General features: G+C 43.6%; 1 protein-coding gene across 9 annotated transcripts in view; it reads left to right on the forward strand.

Annotated features, from left to right (window-relative positions):
• The window catches only part of MAGI2 (membrane associated guanylate kinase, WW and PDZ domain containing 2), a 1346145-nt gene that overhangs the window by 1281593 nt on the left and 45134 nt on the right, over nucleotides 1-19418 (forward strand). Inside the window, exon 22 of one of the 9 annotated variants that reach the window (XM_082691823.1) lies at nucleotides 16376-16578. The exons of the other annotated variants lie outside the window; for them this stretch is intronic. Within the exon in view, the coding sequence (XP_082547949.1) occupies nucleotides 16376-16452 (77 nt within the window). The 3' untranslated portion in view covers nucleotides 16453-16578. Of the gene's footprint in view, nucleotides 1-16375; nucleotides 16579-19418 lie in introns of those variants that run through there. 9 annotated transcript variants of the gene reach the window in all.

Below are 19418 nucleotides of genomic sequence, written 5' to 3' on the forward strand. Positions count from 1 at the left end.
GTATCTCACCGCCAAAGTCTTTTAAGCTGGCTCTCTGAATTTTTCCTGAAACATATTTTCCAACTGTTATAACCATCAGGATTGGTTTAAATTTAACATGAAAGATAATATTACTCACTAAGGGAATTATTTGATTGGCCTATTGCTAAACAACTCCTTACCAAATACTTTTATATTAACATAAGCATTATAAGTACTACACACACACTGTTGCAGTCATTCCTTGAGGATGTCTTAAAAAAAAAAAAAAACAGAAGTTTTAAATGTATCATTTCTCTAAAGTGTCTGTCTCTCAAGGATGTTATTGATCAGGGGAGGCCTGAATCAGAGCAAAAAGGAAAAAGCTCCAATTTACTGGAAAAGATATAAAGCCACGGAATAATTATTAGGGAAATCCAGTCCCTTGACTGTGGTATAAAGAGATATAGATCTGTGTTTCTGACAAAAGACAGCTATATGCTTGCTATTTAATTTACGTCAGCTATCTGAAATCCATGAAGGTGAGGGGACCGGAATCAACCGATTCCCCAGCCCCGGCCAAAAACAGAAACACAAGAGGGCTCGGTGGTTTCTGTCCAGTCCCACCAGCATCTGTCAGGCATCTGACTCGGTGCTGGGATATAAAGATGATGAGAGAGTCTCTGCCTTTGTTTTCATAAGCAAGTAGATGTGACAGGGAGAAAACCAGGCAGTGGAGCAAACAGCGAAGAAACGATAAGAACCCAAAGGAGACAATATCCTAATCCTGCTTAGCAGAGTTGTGGAAGGTTCTGCTCTACCCCAGAGGTGACATTATAGCTAGGCCTTGAGCGACAAGCATGGTTTCACCAGCGTGCGCTAGAAGTAAAGCCGTTTCAGGCAGAGGAAACAATTCGACCAAAGCCAGGGAGTGTGTTCAGAAGAGCCATCGCACAGGCGAACCGAGAGACGGGCGGCGGTAAGGGAAAGAACACGAAGGCAGGTTCAGTTAGAAACGGTCTTGTATGCCAAGCAAAGGAATCCAGATTTTATATTATCAGATGTCGCTGAAAATTTGTTTGAGTGGAATGGTGAAAATACCCATGTTTGGAAATAGTCTCCAATACTGTTTATGTGGATTTTATAAGAAACTGGAGGCAGTTAAAACGTTACTGTAAAGGTGGGGGAGTGAGGTTGGGAATAGCACACTGAAAATAGATTCTGGAGACAATCCAAGCATTCCTTCGACGGAAGTAACAAAAAGCTGTTGCTGTGCCCCAAAATGGGCTGAGGGCAGGGTTAGGAAAAGAGTGGGAAGAAAGATAGTCAGGGACTAGAGCCCACTCTGCTGCCTGATTTAGCACAATGCTGGGTGCGTAGCATTCAGACGGTAGCTTTCTTGTGAGGGTTGTGGGTGGGAAATGGCCTTCATGCCCTGTTCCCCGTGGACCTCACCACAGGGCCCCCACACGGTTCCCCACACGGTTCCCCACATGGTTCCCCGCCTTCTGGGCCACGCTAGGAATCCACTACTGAGATGGCAGAAAACTTCAGCTCCTACTTAGATCCGGTCTTGGGATAAAGACCCAGTTTTTCTGTTGTTTTTTTGTTGTTGTTGTTTTGGTTTTTTCCGGAGGACAGGGATAGGCAGTGTACCAAGACAAATGATGTTGTTTCTCCCCTAAGGGAACTCTGTATGTGGAGAATGTTTAAGGAAAACATGGTGCTCATCGTTTATAGAAAAATACTCTTGAATCACACTCATTAAAATCATTCTCAAATGTATTATGTATGTATGTATAAATGTGTTATATTCCTGCATTGATGTACAAAGTATTTTCAAAACAAGCGTGCTCTGCTTAATTTCCCTTTCTGGGGACATATTTACCCTTTGAAATCTGGATTCCGTCCTTAAGACTCCAGCGAAAGTATCCCCTCCATGATCACTGGTCCCGCCATGCTAAGGAAGCCTAGGGACTGATGGCATCCTTCAACTTCTTGGGCCTCCCTATAAGAGTTAACACTACTGATCAGTATAGTAGCTGGATTTTTCTCTTACTGCCTTGACTGGCCCTCCAGGGGATCCTTCAACTCCCTTCCCATCTAGTAACCCCCCTCCCCAACTTTTCCCTCGGGGTCTCACTCACCCCCATGGTTCCACCTGTCACTACTGTGCTGGAGACTCACTTCTGTTTCATCATGTCCGGCGTCATTCCGCAACCCCACCCTGAAACGTCCCACTGCCTGTTAGACATTTCTAGCCGGATACCCCACATTTGTGTATTCAAATTTATATTTATGTTCTTTCTCCTGAAAATACTCCTCCTCTGGAATCCCTTATTAATTAAGGGACCATCAATCCTCTTTGTCATCCAGCTCAAAACGATCTCAACTGCCTTCTCACTCATCTGTCTGTCTATCTGTCATCTATTGTCTGTCTCCGGTTCCCAAGTGGGAGTGATTTGATGTCTGTCATTTCTCATGGGGCCCTCTCCACCATTCCTACTGTCCAGTTCAGGCCTATTCCACAGGATTAAATAGCCTTTTACCTGTTTCTGTACTGCTATGGCCAATCTTCCCAGCTCATCAATGCCAGAGCAATTGACTGTCCTTAAGGACTGCCCCACTCAAAGACCTTTTACACACACACACACACCCTTAAATTAGTCCCCAGAGCCATCCCTGATTTGGCCCTACCCAAATCAGTCTTCTCTCTTATCTCCCACGATAGCCTGTTTCATCTCTGTGCTCCAGCTACACTGTCCTATATTCCCACCTTCATGGTTGGGCACATGCTATTCCCTTGGCTTGAGAAATCCTTTTCCCAAATCATGTCCTCCTTTAAGAACCGGGTCAAAGTCTGCCCCTTCCACGAATCCTTCCCCAAGTTCACCAGTTCAAAGTAACTTGAGTTACTTCCCAGGTCCTCTGAAATCCCACAGCCCTTTATAGTGACAACAGATTTATCAATATCCCCATCCTTCCTCCCCTTTATAGAATTCAAATACTGGTTATCACCCCGGGTTAATACGGTGCTTTACAGAATGAATGAATGACTAAGAGTCTTGCACTATCACGAAGTTGTTATTCTGACAGCAAATTTCAACATGAGCTTTTGAAGATAGTTTTTGTAGATAGCTTTTGCAGAGGACTTTGGATGATGTCCCAAATCTCCACTGGTTGTCTCAACCCAAACCGGATTTTCATTGCTGTGGTGGTGGTGCCTGTGGTTTTCCTAAACTCCTGCCCGCCTGCTTGTTTTCTTACCATATCTCTTTCCGTTAAGAGCGGAATAGAGGAAAACTGGCTAATTGATGTTCCAGGCAATTGTTTCTGGTTAATCTAAGTTTTATTGTTTCTAGAGGTGTTTTCTCTCAAACTGTAGTTCTAACCTGTGTTGCCGTTACAAATTGTAGTTTAACCTTCTGGAGTTGCTTCTTTGTTAAGGAAGCGTCATGTATCATAGTCTCCTAGAGACTTCGGGGCACTGTGAAACAGAAGCTAATGTTAGGTCTATCTGTGTGGGATTATGTGCCTACCTTCCTGCTGTGAAAAAGGGGCCATTCGGAAAAACTCTCTATGCTCTTTGTCTAGCCTTCCGGCTCTATATCAAGTTCAACCAAATGGACCTATTTTATGATATGTGTCAGACATGTTTGGATGCTATGAAGGCTACAGGAAAAAAAAAAAAAATGTGGCATTGTCTCTCCCTCCCCTTCAGGAGCTCTCCATTTCATTTAAGAGCTACAAATACTCACTTGGAACAAATACAAGACAGTAAAAACCCAAATGATAAGGGAGTTTGAGACAAGAGCAGGAAATAATGACCACAATAGTCAGTCAGGGCTCCTTGAAGGAAACCAGTCATGAGATAATCTTTGAGGAACAGAGGGTTTGGGAACTCAAAGGGCCCTACAATCTGAAACAGAAATAGGACACTATAGGAGATGATTTTGATGCTAAGAAGCAAGTGACTAGAGTATAGGATCCCTTCTGAAAAGTAGAGGGAGCAAAAGTGCTAGAGTTTTGAATGATTGGAAGAGGCCAGTGTCTGAAAACCAATGGCAATGAGGAGGCACAGAAGATTCTTGAGCAGCACACCGACGTGGCTAAGTATTTTTAGGGACAACAGAGAACATTATAGAAAGAGTTTGTTTTGTTTTGTTTTCAAAGCATTTTCAATCTTAGCTACCCATCAGAAATACCTGGGAAACTTACATGTAAAAATTACCCATAGAGCCTTCTCTCCAAACCAGTTCAGCCGTTGGCAGTGCAGCAGGGAGTGATTGCGATGGGCGGGAGGGCAGGCTCAGGTATGCTGTAATTTTTTTTTTTTAATGTGCCCCAGGTCAGTGCTTTGAGTAGTCAGAGTTGTGAATTACTGGTGGATCAGATAAGGAGGTAAATCAGATAAAGAGGCTATCCCAGTAACCTAGAAATGCAGAGATGGGTTAATGAGGTGCTGAAAACAATCAAAATGAAATACAGGAGAGTTGACACTATCAAGAATCTTGAAGAGAATCATTAAGACTTAGTAACGGATGGTGTAAAGGGAATAAAAATTAGGGAGGACTCAAAAATCATCCCAAGGTAAGATCTTAAGTATTGGGGAAGATGGCAGAGCCACTGTCAGGAAAAAGAAATGGGAAGATTCAGAAAAGATGCCATTAACAAGACAGGTGACCTTTCAAGAATTACTTAACTCCTCAGGGCCTCAGTTATCTTACCTGTACAAGGATAGGGTCCGATTACATGAAGCCTTCAAATACTAGAAATGAAAGTAATGTGAGTGAACTAATCTGGGGGCGGGATTGTAAGAGATTCAGATGGTGATTCACAATACGCAGATGAGTACATCTCCAGCAGGTAAAACCCAGAGGGCAGTTGCCAGGGAAGACCAAACCCAGAGAAAACCCAGAGGTCACCAGGGAAGAGCACAGAAAATTGGCAGTGAGAGGAAGGCCAGGAAAGGAGAATAAGAATACAGAATTTCCCTCATTGCCTGCCCCAGGTTCTGTGTCACCTCCCTGCTCTCCTGTGACAGGTGAGCAGTGACACAGTGTCCCTCATAATCCCAACTCTAATGTATGGATACAATCATCTTTTACATGACTACTCGGAGTTGCTTTCATACACAAGGTGTTTCTGGTGAAAGATTATCTCTTGTTAACGTAGTGCCTTCGAAAAATGATTTGGGTCATTTTGTCCTTCATTATGAAAATTTACTTACACAGAGAAAGCAAGGAGTAGGAATTCTTCACATCTCCTTCTATATCCACGATATCTCTCTTTTTTCATACAAAATGCCAGAAGGGAGAAAGATTATCTTTTCCAAGTGAAATGTATCTGTTCAGTTGGACTTTCCCATTATTTCCCTCAAGAGCTTATTATCCCTGGGCATAGAGCAATCAATAAAGTAGCTTGTTTTCCAAGTGAAATATGAGGCGATGCCCACACACAAAACAATCTTACTGCTTACCCCACTTGTAAATATTGTTGGTTGCCTCTCGGTTGTCAAATACAGGAAAACTGAGTCCCCATGTTGCTACATCCAAAGCTGTAGGACACCTACAGGCTCCATCCAGAAAGCCCCAGATGCTCCGGTTAGGCCACAAAGATGTACAAATGGCCCGCAGGCATGGGATAAGATGTTCAGCCTCACTCATCATCAGGGAAATGCAAATCCTAACCACGAGAGGGCACCTTACACCTGTCTGATGGCCACGATAAAAAGAAAAGAAAGGAAAAGAACAAGCATTGGCAAGGAGGTGAGAAAATGAGAACCTTCATTCTGTGGGTCGTACAGCTACCATGGAAAATGGTATGGAGATTCCTTGACAAAATCAAACACAGAGCTACCATATGATCCAGCAACCTCACTTCTCCGTGTCTAGATCCAAAAGAATTGAAAATGGGATGTCAAAGAGGTATTCACACATCGTTGTTTTGGGCAGCACTCTTCACCATAGCCGAGAGGCAGAAGCAACCCAGGTGACCATCAGGCAACCTAAATGGGTAAAGACAAGGTGGCATAGACACACGATGGAATATTATTCAATCGTTAAAAAGAAAGACTTTCTGTTGCGTGCTACACCCTGCATTAACATTGAGGACAGTCCGCGAAGCGGAGTAAGCCAGGCACGAGAGACAACTATCTTATGATTCCACCTCTGTGAGCTATCTAAGTTGTCAAGTCTTAGAAACAGAAAATATAATGGTTGTTTCCAGGAATGGGGAGTGAGGAGGAAGGGGAGCTGGTTCAGTAGTCACAGGGTTTCGGTTTTACAGGATGAAAACGTTGTAGAGATCTGTTGCTCAACAGTGTGCATTTGGTAAACACGATTGTACTGTACACTTAAAATGGTTAAGATAGTACATTTTATGTTTTTTATCCATCCCCCCCCCAAAAAAAAGAAAATGCCCCATGGGGCTTTTAGGAGGACCTGCTTCAGAGTTCTAAAGCTTCGGAGTTCAAAGCACAGAGGACTTCCCACCTACTGAGCTTTATTTTGTAGTTTGCACTGATGCTGGACAGCGCTTAGGGCAACCAGATGAGAGCTGATGACCTTCTTCTTCTTCTTTTTTATTTTTTACTATGTACAGTGAGCCACCGTATAGTACATACTTAGTGTCTGATGTAGTGTTCAGTGATTCATTAGTTGGCATATGACACCCAGGATTCATCACAGCACATGCCCTCCTCAATACCCATCACCCTGTTACCTGCACCCCCCCTGTGACCCTTCTCTCCTCCAGAACCCCCAGGTTGTTTCTCGAGGTCCATAGTCTCTCATGGTTCTTCTCCCTCTCCGATTTCCCCCACTCTGGATTTCCCTCCCTTCCCCTGTGGTCCTCTGTGCTATCACTTACAATGAGCTTCTTCAAGGAGCAATCAGTAGGAGAGACGCACTCTTTACCACGAGCTTGGCATTAGCATCCTCTCTTACCAGGTCTGTTTGCTTGTCTGAACCTGATGCTTAGGTTCTTGCCTTTGTTTGGTTGAGTTCGGAATGAGGACTTGGCTTTGGAGTGCAGAAGTAGGACTGCATGTATAGTCAAGAAGGTTCCTGGATCTGGTGTTGTCTCAGTGGTTTATTTATTTAGATGACTTGGTATCCCACCTCTTATCACAGAGGCTTCTTTGAGACAGTAGGTCAGGTTCAGTGGGGAGGAAGACTAGGAGCAGGAGCTTGCCAAACAGACCCACGCTAAGAAAACAGAGTCCCGCTTCCCCCAACAAGAAGTTCATGGAGAAGAGAAAAGTGTTCCCCTTTGTCTTCACCGGGAGCCTCAGGTGGTAGGAGGTGATGCTCACCACAGCGACAGGCGAAGTCAAGGGAGACGTTATTTAGTGTTGCGGAATGTGACATGAAGATCACAAGCCTCTTTGTGCCTTCCTGTGATCTTGTTTTTTGTGAAAATATTTGCTGGATTTATCTTTCTTATCTCCTAGTTCTTTAGCTTCTAGATCACTTCAAGCCCAGAGCCCCGTACTAGCCCCCTGAGAGGACTATCTGCTGACAGAAGCCTGTCTCCTAACTCAGGTGCCTGTGCTTGGTACCCCATGGTGCCTTGCACTGCATTGTGTGAATGAATGAATGAATGAATGAATGAATGAATGAATGAATAGAAAGAAAATAGCAGAGTCAGGATCTGCCCTCCAAAAAGCTATGGTGTATTAGAAAAAAGAGAAAAAGAAAACAAGCGCTCCTTTGACTGAGGAACTTAAATATAATCACGGCACGTGAGAAATGCTCAGATGGGAGGAACGTAGGTAGAGTTAGCTGAGGTGGGCTGCGCTGGAGGAATCCTCTTTAAGAAAGAATTCCTGCCCTTCCGGTCTTCAGCATTCCAGTATGGAAATTAAGTTCTTTTTAAGTGACCACAGCATCTTTTGCCTAGATTTGTACTAAACCAACTGTGTAAAGTGACTGCATTGTCAGAATGAACCACCATATTCACCCAGTAGAACTGGTTTCCTCCATTTAGGAGAAGATACGACATAAATTCAGTTCATCAAAGAAAGTGGTGCTGGATCCAGCCGATTCTGAGGTAGATCTCGTGGGAGTAGGAGCGAGCTTGAAAATCACAAAGCTAGAACTAAGCCTTTAATACCTCACAGCAAGCTCCAAGTTCAGTTTGGACTACTGAACAGAAGGCAACAAAATCCGGTCAATTATTTCCACCTCTATTTCCTAGCAAAGAGTAAACAATTTTCAGCTGAAATTTTTTTCTGACTTAGCCTTTTCATCATTCTTCTCCATCTGATGTTTCTGCAATCCACCCACCACAGAAAATGCCTCCACTTGGAAACAAGGAAAGGGCGCACAGTGTGGGGGAGGTAGCCCAGGAGAGCGAGGGAGAACAGACTTAGACATGAGGTCCTGCCACAACCCAAGAGGAGAAAACACAGGAAGGACTGTTTCTGTTTTCCTGAATTCCTGGTTAGTGGACTCCTCCTGAGAGAAAGCATGTAGGGGTCTTCGCCTCACTCTTGGATCTCCAAATAGATCCATATTCCCCTGGCCAGTTCCTGTCGGTGTTCATGGGTCCCCACCCCCTTTGAAGGCCAACGTGACAAGGAAAGAGTCCCCTCCCCCAGTAACCTGAGCAGTCAGAGGAGGCCGCAAGCCTGGGACATGTTCTATATTAAGGGTCTCCTCATCAGCTGCTCAAGAGAGAGCTGTCTGAAAGGCTAAAGTTCTGGAATGAGCTCCTAGAGCAGGAATTAAGAGAGAATGTACCTTAACTCTCAGTTTTGGTAGTGTTCCTCCAGACTTTCTGCAGCTGCATTGGTTCTCAGGTGATGCCCTCCTGGGAGCTCTTCTTGAGACAACTTTTACTGAGTTTAACAAATTAATACATATTACAGAATACCTCAAAAACAAAAATAGTCAAGAAGAGAACTCTTCCTCTCTTTTGAAAATGTAACCATTTAATTTTGAAACTTACTTTTTTTTCATTTGACAATATTTTTAGACTACTAGGGAGATTAAATATCCTTCTGTATGTTTTTTATGACTGCCTCGTACGTTGTTGTATAGATTTATCACTTAATGAATCCCCTTTCGACTTTTCTTATTTTTGTACTTTTTCCACTATTATGAAAAAATACTACAAAAAAAAAAAAAAAACACCCTTCTAGCTATACCATCCCCTCTGTCTTTGATTATTTCCTTAGGAAAACCTTTGAAAACAAAACCACTGGGTCAGTATCTACAGTCTCATGGAAAGATGGACAAAGTCAGGCGAGTCAGTTTTGGGACCCACCCTTGAGTGAAGAAGTAAAATTGTTATTTAAGTATCTTTTGCAGTAGCCAAGCATGATCCCTAGCAAAGACAGTACGATCCACTTAAGAGTGGCCAGAGTCGAGAGTCAGCACTGCAGGGGAAGGCCAGGCTGTCCCACACACCAGACAAAATGCCATGGCCTCAGCTCTCCAGCACCACCACCCCCCCAGCTCGTTTATAACATGGTGACATGTGTGACCACCCCTCCAGCTTAAGCATAGGAGGACTCCCTTCCAAACTGGGGGAGTACAGACTAACAATTGCATCATATTTGTTAGGATGGACAGTGTGTTTTACTTCTATTGTCCCTTCCATTTTGTTTAGTTTGTTTTTAAACAGCACTCACAATATTTCTCAAAGAAACAGAAGGCTGTGTGCAATCTCTTAACAGTCTCTTGACAGTTTAAAAAATCATAGACCTGCTCAGATAACTCAGAAGCCCCTGCCTCTGTGTATACTGTGTTTCTCCAGGGAAGAACAATTAGTCAGGAAGAGGCCCAAGCCCCATGGCACCACCGACATTCCTTACCATGGTTTTCTCCTAAAGTGTTCTGGGCAATGAGACCCTTTGGGATGCTTCAAAAATGGGTGCTGGGCAGGTTTCATCTGCCCATAGCAGCGCCGACCGATAGCCGCTAACCACTGACTTGCCCACAAACACACAGCAGGCTGGTGTTCAGCACGGGGCTGGGCCATCATGGGAAGCCATCGGCTTGTGGCTTCAGAGGTATCACCCGGCAAAGCAGGATCTTGAGGCTCATTTCTGTTAGCTTGAGTGTAATGATGTTGCCACTTGAGCAATGGGCTGAGTTGGTCATATGGGAGGAAAGTGGCAGAGCCCATGTGAACTAATTGTCCTTCATCCTAGTAATCGTGCCTCATCTTTACATTTGTGCCGTTTCACTGAGAGTCGTATGAGATGATGTTTTCAGCTAAGGCTCTGAGAATCCAGTCAAGACAGATCATAACACAGGAGAAGCAGCTCCACATTGTAACCTGGAAATCTAAGACACAAAAGGAATTTCTCTCTCTCTCTCTCTTTTTTTTTTTTTTTAGATTTTATTTGTTTATTTGAAACAGGGAGAGAGAGAGAGCAGTAGGATGGGGCAGAGTGGACAGGAGAACCAGACTCTCCACTGAGCAGGGAGCCCTGTGCGGGGCTCAATCCCAGGAGCCTGAGATCATGACCTGAGCCAAAGACAGATGTTTAACCGACTGAGCCACCCAGGAGCCCACAAAAGGAACTTCTGATCACACCAACATACAAGCCTAATGTAGAAACAAACATTTCAATTTCCTTGCTATCTCTGCGTTCATCTCAAAAGTATTTCCAGCTGAGGAGCAGAAGTCTATGGAAAACCCTCCTGTGTCATTCAGTTGCTATCCAAAGCAGACAGCCTTGGCACTTTAGGAAAGAGCTGCCTTGTCTTGTGTGACCACCTTGGATGAACTGAGAATATTCCTTTATATTCGACCTTCACTTTGAATAGCCATCCTCAGGTTTTCAGCAGGAATGACTAAACAGCCTCTTGGGCAGAAAAAAAGAGACTAAATGAATCAGAATACTGTTCAGTAACATTGAGCTAAAACCGTCAGCCGGGCGCCTGGGTGGCTCAGCGGGCTAAGCCTCTGCCTTCAGCTCAGCTCATGATCTCAGGGTCCTGGGATGGAGCCCCGCATGAGGCTCTCTGCTCAGCAGGAAACCTGCTTCCCCCCATCACTGTCTGCCTGCCTCTCTGCCTACTTGTGATCTCTGTCTGTCAAATGAATAAATAAAAAATTTAAAAAAATATATAAAAGCATCAGACAATTTAAATATGAGATCCCTAAGGTTCAGACAGGTTTCTAGCTGGAGGGCGGAAACTATTCAAGGACAAAACTGAGTATGAAAATGTGTTGTACAAACAGAGCTGTAGCGCTCACTTCATACGTAATAGCCAGCAAAGAGAGAATTGAAGAAACTTCTTAAGATGGGAAAAGTGGAAAATCTAGATAACTTACAGCTGGCAATAGAAAGAATTTTTTCTATTGTGGAAGATTTATTAACCTTTTAAGTAGGTATCATACAGCCTTCATTATCAGTCTCAATGTATAAAATGGTGTTTGAAAAGAGGAATAGTGGCATATTTCATAGGCCCAAAGACCATAAGATCTTAGAGTGAGTGTCTCATTGCCAAGAGCACAAATGTGTGGAAAATTGCAGATATAAATTCTGAAGTACATCGATGTTCAGTGAGACCCTGAATGCATGGAGTTCTCATTTTCTTCTTCTGAACTAAATAAGAAAACACGGAGACATCCTGCAATGTTTTAAAAGAAGCATCGCACTGATGGCTTTGCTCCGCCAAGTTTATTATTAGACCACGTCATCTGGCAGAGTCTGGCAAACTGTATCCTTGGAATGGATGGGTTTTGCTTATCAAATTCAAATAGACCCCCCCCCCCCGACATCCACAGCACGGGAGGGGCAGAGAGGAGGCATTAAAGGCTGTTAGGTGCTTTACCGCAAGCCCCTAAAACATCACGGAATTGCAATTCTGTCTGCAAACATTTGTTACGGGCCAGAGCAGATTGCAGGAGCAAGTACGGAGCCCTCGGCCATGACCTGCAGTGGAAAAGGGGCCCAGAGAGGATTTCCGTCAAGCAGGAATGGCTGAGCATCGGAACACACATTGGCCAAGGTGTGAGCATTAGGTGAAACGTCTAGAAGGAGAAAACTTCAGCCGTGGGCCTTAGCCCTATGTGCCCTGAGCCACAGACGACCTGAAGCTCCTCTCGTTCGTCATCTTCACGCTTGTTTGCAGTTTGTAATGACCATTTCCAGGGAGAAATACTTCACTGATGGCACTGGTGATGTGGTAGTCAGGAGATTACATCTCCTCTTCCATTTCACAGTGTCTCCTTCACATGTCTTGTCCTTTAAACAAGGCAATATGTCGTAAGTTTGATGTGGAGAGGAGAGAATAAACTCAACTTTCATTTTGAAGCCATTTTGTTTGGAAAATGTCCCAGCTTTCTTTACAGTCACTGGAAATTCCTTGGGATGCCTTGAAACTAAGAACAGAAGTCAACAGAACGATTTATGTTTGAGACCCATCCTGGGATCGAGGGAGGCCCTGGGACAAGGCATTCTCCTGACCCCAAAATAGTGTGGGATGAAAATCCAATTTACATGAATATAAGTGCAGAGAGGAGAAATGTTATAGAAAGAAAGAAAAAAAAAAAAAACACTGGAGGGAAATCCAAAAAATTTTTTTCAAGATTTTATTTATTTATTTGACAGAGATCACAAGTAAGCAGAGAGGCAGAGAGAGAGAGAGGAGGAAGCAGGCACCCTGCTGAGCAGAGAGCCCGATGCGGGGCTTAATCCCAGGACCCCAGGATCACGACCTAAGCTGAAGGCAGAGGCCTTAACCCACTGAGCCACCCAGGCGCCCGGGAAATCCAAATTGTTAATAGTATTTTTTTTCTGAAAAAAAATGAGGACTACCACTCAGACAATACACTCTTACCTATTATCCAAATTATCTCTGATTAATATGCTATTTTAGTAATTCAGAAAAAAATATTTTAAATGAATCTGTAGAATAGGAAGAAAATGAGTGATTTCAGCTGACATATTTCATCTGTATAACCTGCTACAGGTTTATGCATATATGAGACTACAAATTATTTGCACAAGGAATTTTAGGAAACTTCTGGGGATCACTATTTTCTCCACCCACGCTTCTTCCTGAAGTGCACTTCTCCAAAGCATAAAAAGCAAAACAATCCCCCAATTTAATATTTCCTGCATATTAGTGCATATAAGTGATGTCCTCACTTTGCCAGTCCTTGTTTGTTTGTTTATTTTGAGTTGATTCCCTCCTTGAGTCAGCAAAGTTTTCAGTGCAAGGCACTTCCCTTAGGACTTCAAGGAACAGAAAGATGAATAAACAAACAGTGGTTGTCATCCAGTAGACAAGCCCTATGAATCTATCCATAAGTAAATAACAGCCAACATGTGCTCAGAAGAGATGCACAAAGTGCATCGTTTGCGAGCCTCTCAAGGAAGATCTTTAAGAATGTGCTGGCATTTGAACAGAGCCTTGAGCTATAGTCAGGTTTTCGGGAGGCAGAGAAGCCATGGGGCCAATCCAATCAGAGCAAACTCAATGCACGTGAGGGCCTGAGGGTTAAAGCAAGGAAGGCATTTTGACTGTAATGTTAGGTGTAGGCCAGAGAAATGGCGCGAGGGAGGTCAGCACAATGGAGGTTGTTGAGGCCCAGCACAATGGAGACAACAGGGCAGGGGGAGGGCACAACAATGTGGGCACCACCGCCATGTTGTATATGGGCAGAAACAAGGGCCTCAGCCTGGGCAGGTGTGGCGGGGGAAGGGTGGGCGCAGACACAAGGAACTGCTAGTTCCCTTCTGAAAGGACTTTGGGGGAGGCTGGCTCCCCAGGGGCTGACTGGCAGAGAGAAGAAGCCGGGAGTGAAGATCACAGTAGGTTTAGGGCCAATGATGCGTTCACCATTAGAGAATCGAAGAAGCCTCGGCAGCCTTCTCAAAGGCAGCGTGCTGTGGTGCAGAATCTCGCCTGGTGCAATTAGAGGCTCACCAGGAGCTAATCCTGTTCATTTTCTTCTCCTCAGGCAGTTCCACACCAGAGCTTCCCTAGACAGCTGAGCTAGACAGATAGGTCTCCAAGAAAGAAGATTCGACTGCCCCCTCCCCTTTTTAATAGCCTTCACACAGGAGAATTTATTATCTATTGATAATCTAAATCACCCTGCTCCAATCCTTCTCCCTTTCCTAGTACGGTGACCCACACAGAGCACAGAACTCCCCCCATCATTGTGCGGTTCCTCGTAAGAAATAGACTGGTCCCTATGGCAATTTAACATCAACAGGGGTTTAGCTTCTATGTTATATAAAGACTGAACTGATAAGCAGTTACCTGGTTACATAGCTAGTCGTGCAAAATGTCCTTCAGCGACTTTATATTGCCAGTTAATATATTTAATATTTAATGTTGTAAACCAACATGCAATATATGACTCTTAAATTACTCAGCCTATATATGTTTTCATTTGGGAAGAACATTTTACTAGCATATTTATGATACCATCTCAAGACTTAATATGGCTTAATTCTATTAATAAAAACTAATTTAAAAATCATTATCTTTTTTAATTATAGCTTTTGATTTAGTTCTTTCCTGCTCAGCGAATAAGGGTAACAGTAGCTCGTACGGTCGGTCCATAGCTAATTTTGCTTCTGCTGGAGCTATCATGAGTGATTTAGTAGAGGAAGTTGATTAAAAGCAACACCCTCAGAGCTCCCCATGACTTGGCCATGGTTCAGCTTGTAAGGCAGAGATTGAACGTCCAATGAAGCTGTCCGCTAATTCCATTCCACGGTCACAATCTTTAGCCCACAGGAGCCCTGTTGAAGGCGATTCAAATTGGATGACCAACAGCCCCCCCACCACCACCTCCACCCCGGATGGATGGCTCACACCATCTGAGTAGCGTCTTCACTCGGCCTGACACGAGCCACTCCTATTTCTGGCCCATTAGGACCCAGAGAATGTGGGATGCCCTCCTTTGGTATTAAGTTCCCAGCTCCTCAGTTTTTAAGCGGTGTGCTCACCCTTCAGGTTCTGCCAGGTCTGGGGTCTTGACCTTGGCTGAGTTCACAGGAAGGATACAAAGCTGTCAAGTGTCCAATAGAGTGAGTGTCATAAGGCTCATGGATGAGAACTTTGTCTAGAGGGGCTGCTGGGATGGAGAGCTGAGGAGGAAGGAGTGGAGAAGACACATCTCCCATCTAGATTCTAAGTTCCTTGGGATAAGGCTGCAAAGCACTCGCAATATACCTAGAGGGGTCTGCTGCTTGCCCGAAAGCAAAGCACGAAAGCAAAGACAAGAGGTTGTCCTTTCACCAACAAATGAGTACTCCCTTGTGGCTAATAAGAGTGTTGCCATAGTCACAAACATTTTCAGTTATAGGAAAAGCCAGCTTGTTTCAGAGTTAAGCCAAAATGCATCCATTACCAAAAAACAAAAACAAACAAACAAAAAAACCCACTATCCTTTGATCTAGCCCTGGAAAGCTTTTGAGCCAAAAAAACTTACACAGTAGCCAAGGGTGAACTAGCTCTGTAGCTGCCAAGAAGGCAATTGAGTTTTCCCCTCACACATTGGTTGATATATTAAAGTTAGCAGAAAAGGGGAAACAGATTGAGAAATAAGCATATGACACTACTAGAGCTCTTTCCTTTTATAGAAACCTCAAACTGGCGTGTATCTTAAGGGAAACTGGTCAGCGAAATGGTAAAGCAGGAAGGTCAAGTGATGTTGAAAAGTTAAATCATTTCTAATTCATCTACTGGTATTAATTTGAAAGCTAAAGCATGTTCCCACTTGAATCTGTGTCTTTTACCAATTTTCCCTTAAGATCTTTTGATCTTTTTGAGTGCTTTCAACCAGACTCCCAAGTTAATGCTGGTCCCCAATCACAGGGTACTCTTGTATTGGGGTATTATTTCCCAATGGCTCGCCTCTAGTGGCTCCCTCCCCCTTTTGTTTGTCTTCCGATATCAGTCTAGTGTTCCCACTCCACCTTACCTGTCCACTGGCGTCTTCTGCCCCCATAGAGATCCAGAAGTGTATAATTCTAATCTCAGGCAGATTTCATGGGTAATCAGAGTTCTTTGGTAAGTAACAGGCTCACTTTAGGGGACAGGTTGAAACAGCGCCTCCTTCTACTTCTCCGCCTTCTTGTCTCCTCTGAATCCGTGTCTTTACCAAGAGAACTGCTCAGAGTTGTGAATGACATGGACTCTGATGAAAGGAAATCTCCGTGTCAGAGGGAGGCAAGGAGGCTTTGTCCCACACGCACGCTTAAGCATTAGGATGTTGACTAGAACTAAAAAGGCTCATGAAAATGTCATCATTATTCAGGTATTTTCTCTCAAAAATAAGTGTGAAGGAACTTTCTATGTCTGTCAGTGTATAACTCTATTAAAGTACTTAACAAATTGTATCATATTTACTTAGGTGCACTTTATTAGAATATGAGCTCCACAAAGTCAGAAAGAGCAGTTTTGAAATTCATTTTCATATTCCCAATGGCCAGCCATGGCTCTGCCTGAGAGATGCGAACATGCCACTCAGTGTTTATGGAACGAACGGATGAGGAAAGAGAGGAACTAGAGACTTGGACGACCTCCTGCTGCCCCACCACCAGAGGTCATTAGACAGTTGTTGCTGTCCTGTATTCCTCTGTCTTTGTTACTTAAATGCATTCTCAAGCTTCTGAGGCCGGCTTCCCTCAAATGACTTCTCTTGAGTCCTGAGTTTCCATTCACTTTTGACCTTTATTCCCACCTTATGCAAATGAAGACACTAAGGTCCTTTGAATGATGTTGACTTTGCCACTGATTCTCTGACTCTATCTCTCAGTAGGAGCCTCCATTAGCCAAACACTAACCTCCTCAAAAGGTAAGTTAGTTCCACAAGGGCACTGATGTTGTCTTGTTGACCTCTGTGTCCTGTTGCCTATCATCTGATAGTCTCCGCAAAGACATATGTCAAATGAGAAATGTGCCTTAGTCTAGAATTGCCAAACCGACCAGTCTTCTATACTCCCATGCGAAAATAAGACAAGAATAAAAAACTATACTGAAAGTCTGCATTAAGATTGAGCGGTTCACTAATATTCAGCAAAAGGTGAAGCTGAGATCTGAGGATATGCTAATGTCATCGTGGGTGGCTCTTACATGTGTGTCATTCTGTCCCTGGATTGACAGTGAGAGCAGCTGACCTGTTTTTCCTCATGGCTATGTTGGGAGAGAAAGAAAAAATCTCTATTCTAGCCCAACACACAACACACACACACCACACCACACACACGTGTGTACACGGGCACTCATAAACACAGACATACCTACTTAAAGCGACAATATTTCCACTTAGAAATAACTGATGACAATCTTAAAAAGAGAGAGAATGCCCTGGGAACTCTGGATCCTGAAAAGAGAATATTAATAGTACTGTAAGTTTGGGGGTGGAGTGAAGAAATTGCATGATTTTCATGAATATTTCTTGTAAAATTATGAAATAAAGATATTCTCCTCAAGATAGAAGTACAAGTTAAGATACAAATTACCCTTTCTTTCTTCCCCTTTACCTTTAATCAGGCTACCCTGGGAAGATGAAAGAGCTAAGAGATTGAACTTGAACTTGAAAGAGATAAGATTTATACCCGAGTGGTTGACCTGATCCATTCATTGCCTTTTTTTTTTTTTTTTTTTTTTTTTTTTTTGCACTTGCTTTAGGTTAGAGTCTGGCAAAAATCAAACTTAGTAAAATTAATTGTTATACCAAAAGGACATCGTTTCTCAGTTTTTAGGTTTTTGAAACTGAAACTGACACCTCTTAAAGTTTATAATTATTTCCTCTCAGTAAATTGGGGATTCCTGTGTCCTAGGGAAAGACATTACCAAAAATAAAGTGCAAGACTGAATGGCCTTCACTCATTCATAAACAAACAATGTGAGAAGTTGACCGTGAAGACATTGCTGCACATCCATTAAAATGGCTTTGACTTTCTTGACCTACTCAGGCTTAAATGCTAAAAAAGAGGAAGGTCCTGGGGTGCATCCTCTGGGACTTTGAACCTAAAACCCTAATCCAGTTGTGTCAGTCATTTCAAGTCAATATAAACAGAGATGTTGGCCAATCCTTTCCACTCCCAGAGGTCAAGAGAGTAGCAGTATTTCCAAAAATTAATCTAAAACTTAAGTTCCCAGGGCCACTTTCTCTTGATCTTTACGGCTGATATGAAGCTCAGAGTCCACACTTCCCACACAGATTGTCCCCATCACACACTTCACTTGCCACACGCAGAAAAATTAGGGTCCATCCAGCTCACATGGAGATGTCCAAAGCCTCTTCTATCAATTTTAGTGCCTAAAAGGCAGTCAAAAACAAAACAAACAAAAAAGTCAAAAAAGGCAAAAGAGTTCTTGGCAGGTAATATAGGACAGCAAAGTAATATCCCAGTCTATATTTGTGTAGTGTCTTTATCTAGTTTGTTCATACAAGGCAGCTTGGTGAAGAAAACAAGGGAAGTAGTGTGTATTGAAGTTATGAAAAATGAGGCCCAGAGAAGTTAGTTTGCCTAAGGTCACACAGCTAGCAAGCAATCGACAAAGTACATGACCCATCATCTGGCTCCAGAGGATCACGCTCTTTCCGTCATACTGTGCCCTGCTGACCTGATTCCAAGGCTTGCATCAGCTTGTTTAAGGGGACGCTGGCACATTCCTGTACATTGTATATGCTGATGTCTTGATGAATTCCTGGATCTGTGTAGTGGGACAGTTGCATCCGTCAGCTGCATTTTGGAATCTCCAGATCTGGATCTGGATGAAGCTGACTCATTCAGAGTAATTCCAGGAGAGTCCATTGAATTTGAGGCCTCCAGAGAGCCTCGAGGAGACGGGGTCTTCTTTGGTCAACCAGTGACAAAACAGCATTTACTTCATTTGGCATGTAGTTCCTGTCGACTGTGTGCCAGGCACTGCAGTGGAGGGCTGAAGCTCTTGAGCTCCCTCAGACCTCATAATGGCTCTATGATGTAACCACTACAGTTACTCTTATTTTATTAATAAGAAAACCAAGTCCTAGAGAGTGCTGGGTGGCCTTGATCAGGGAGGAGAAACAGAGACCGGAACCAAGGCAGTTTGATTCAACAGCCCAGACGTTGAAAGCCTGTACTACATCAGCCCAGAGGAGTTCATGCCCTCTTGATCAGCGTGTAACTCTCCGGAGACTCCCAGAATTCAACCGGGCTCTAAGCCATTCTAGAGAATACTATCTTACAAAGCAGTTGCCAATCCCCACTGGCTCAGGGCCTAAAATGTTTGCCAGCCTGGGAAAGAACTGCCATTTTAGCACTATAAAACTATCGTGTTGTTCCTCTTTGGGTAATTTATCAAAGTGTGCAAACGTAGCCAAACACTGTATTCCTCAACCGCTGGGAACCTGAACAAAGGCCCCAGGCCCCTGACTCTTTGGGGTCTAGAGCAGAACTCTTCAATGACCTTAACAGAGGAAGAATGGATAAAGAAAGGAAATAAAACTACAGATCTGAAATCAGAAGGAGCCATTCAGGA

The sequence above is a fragment of the Mustela nivalis genome, assembly GCF_964662115.1.
Source record: "Mustela nivalis genome assembly, chromosome: 12".
Lineage (NCBI taxonomy): Eukaryota > Metazoa > Chordata > Mammalia > Carnivora > Mustelidae > Mustela > Mustela nivalis.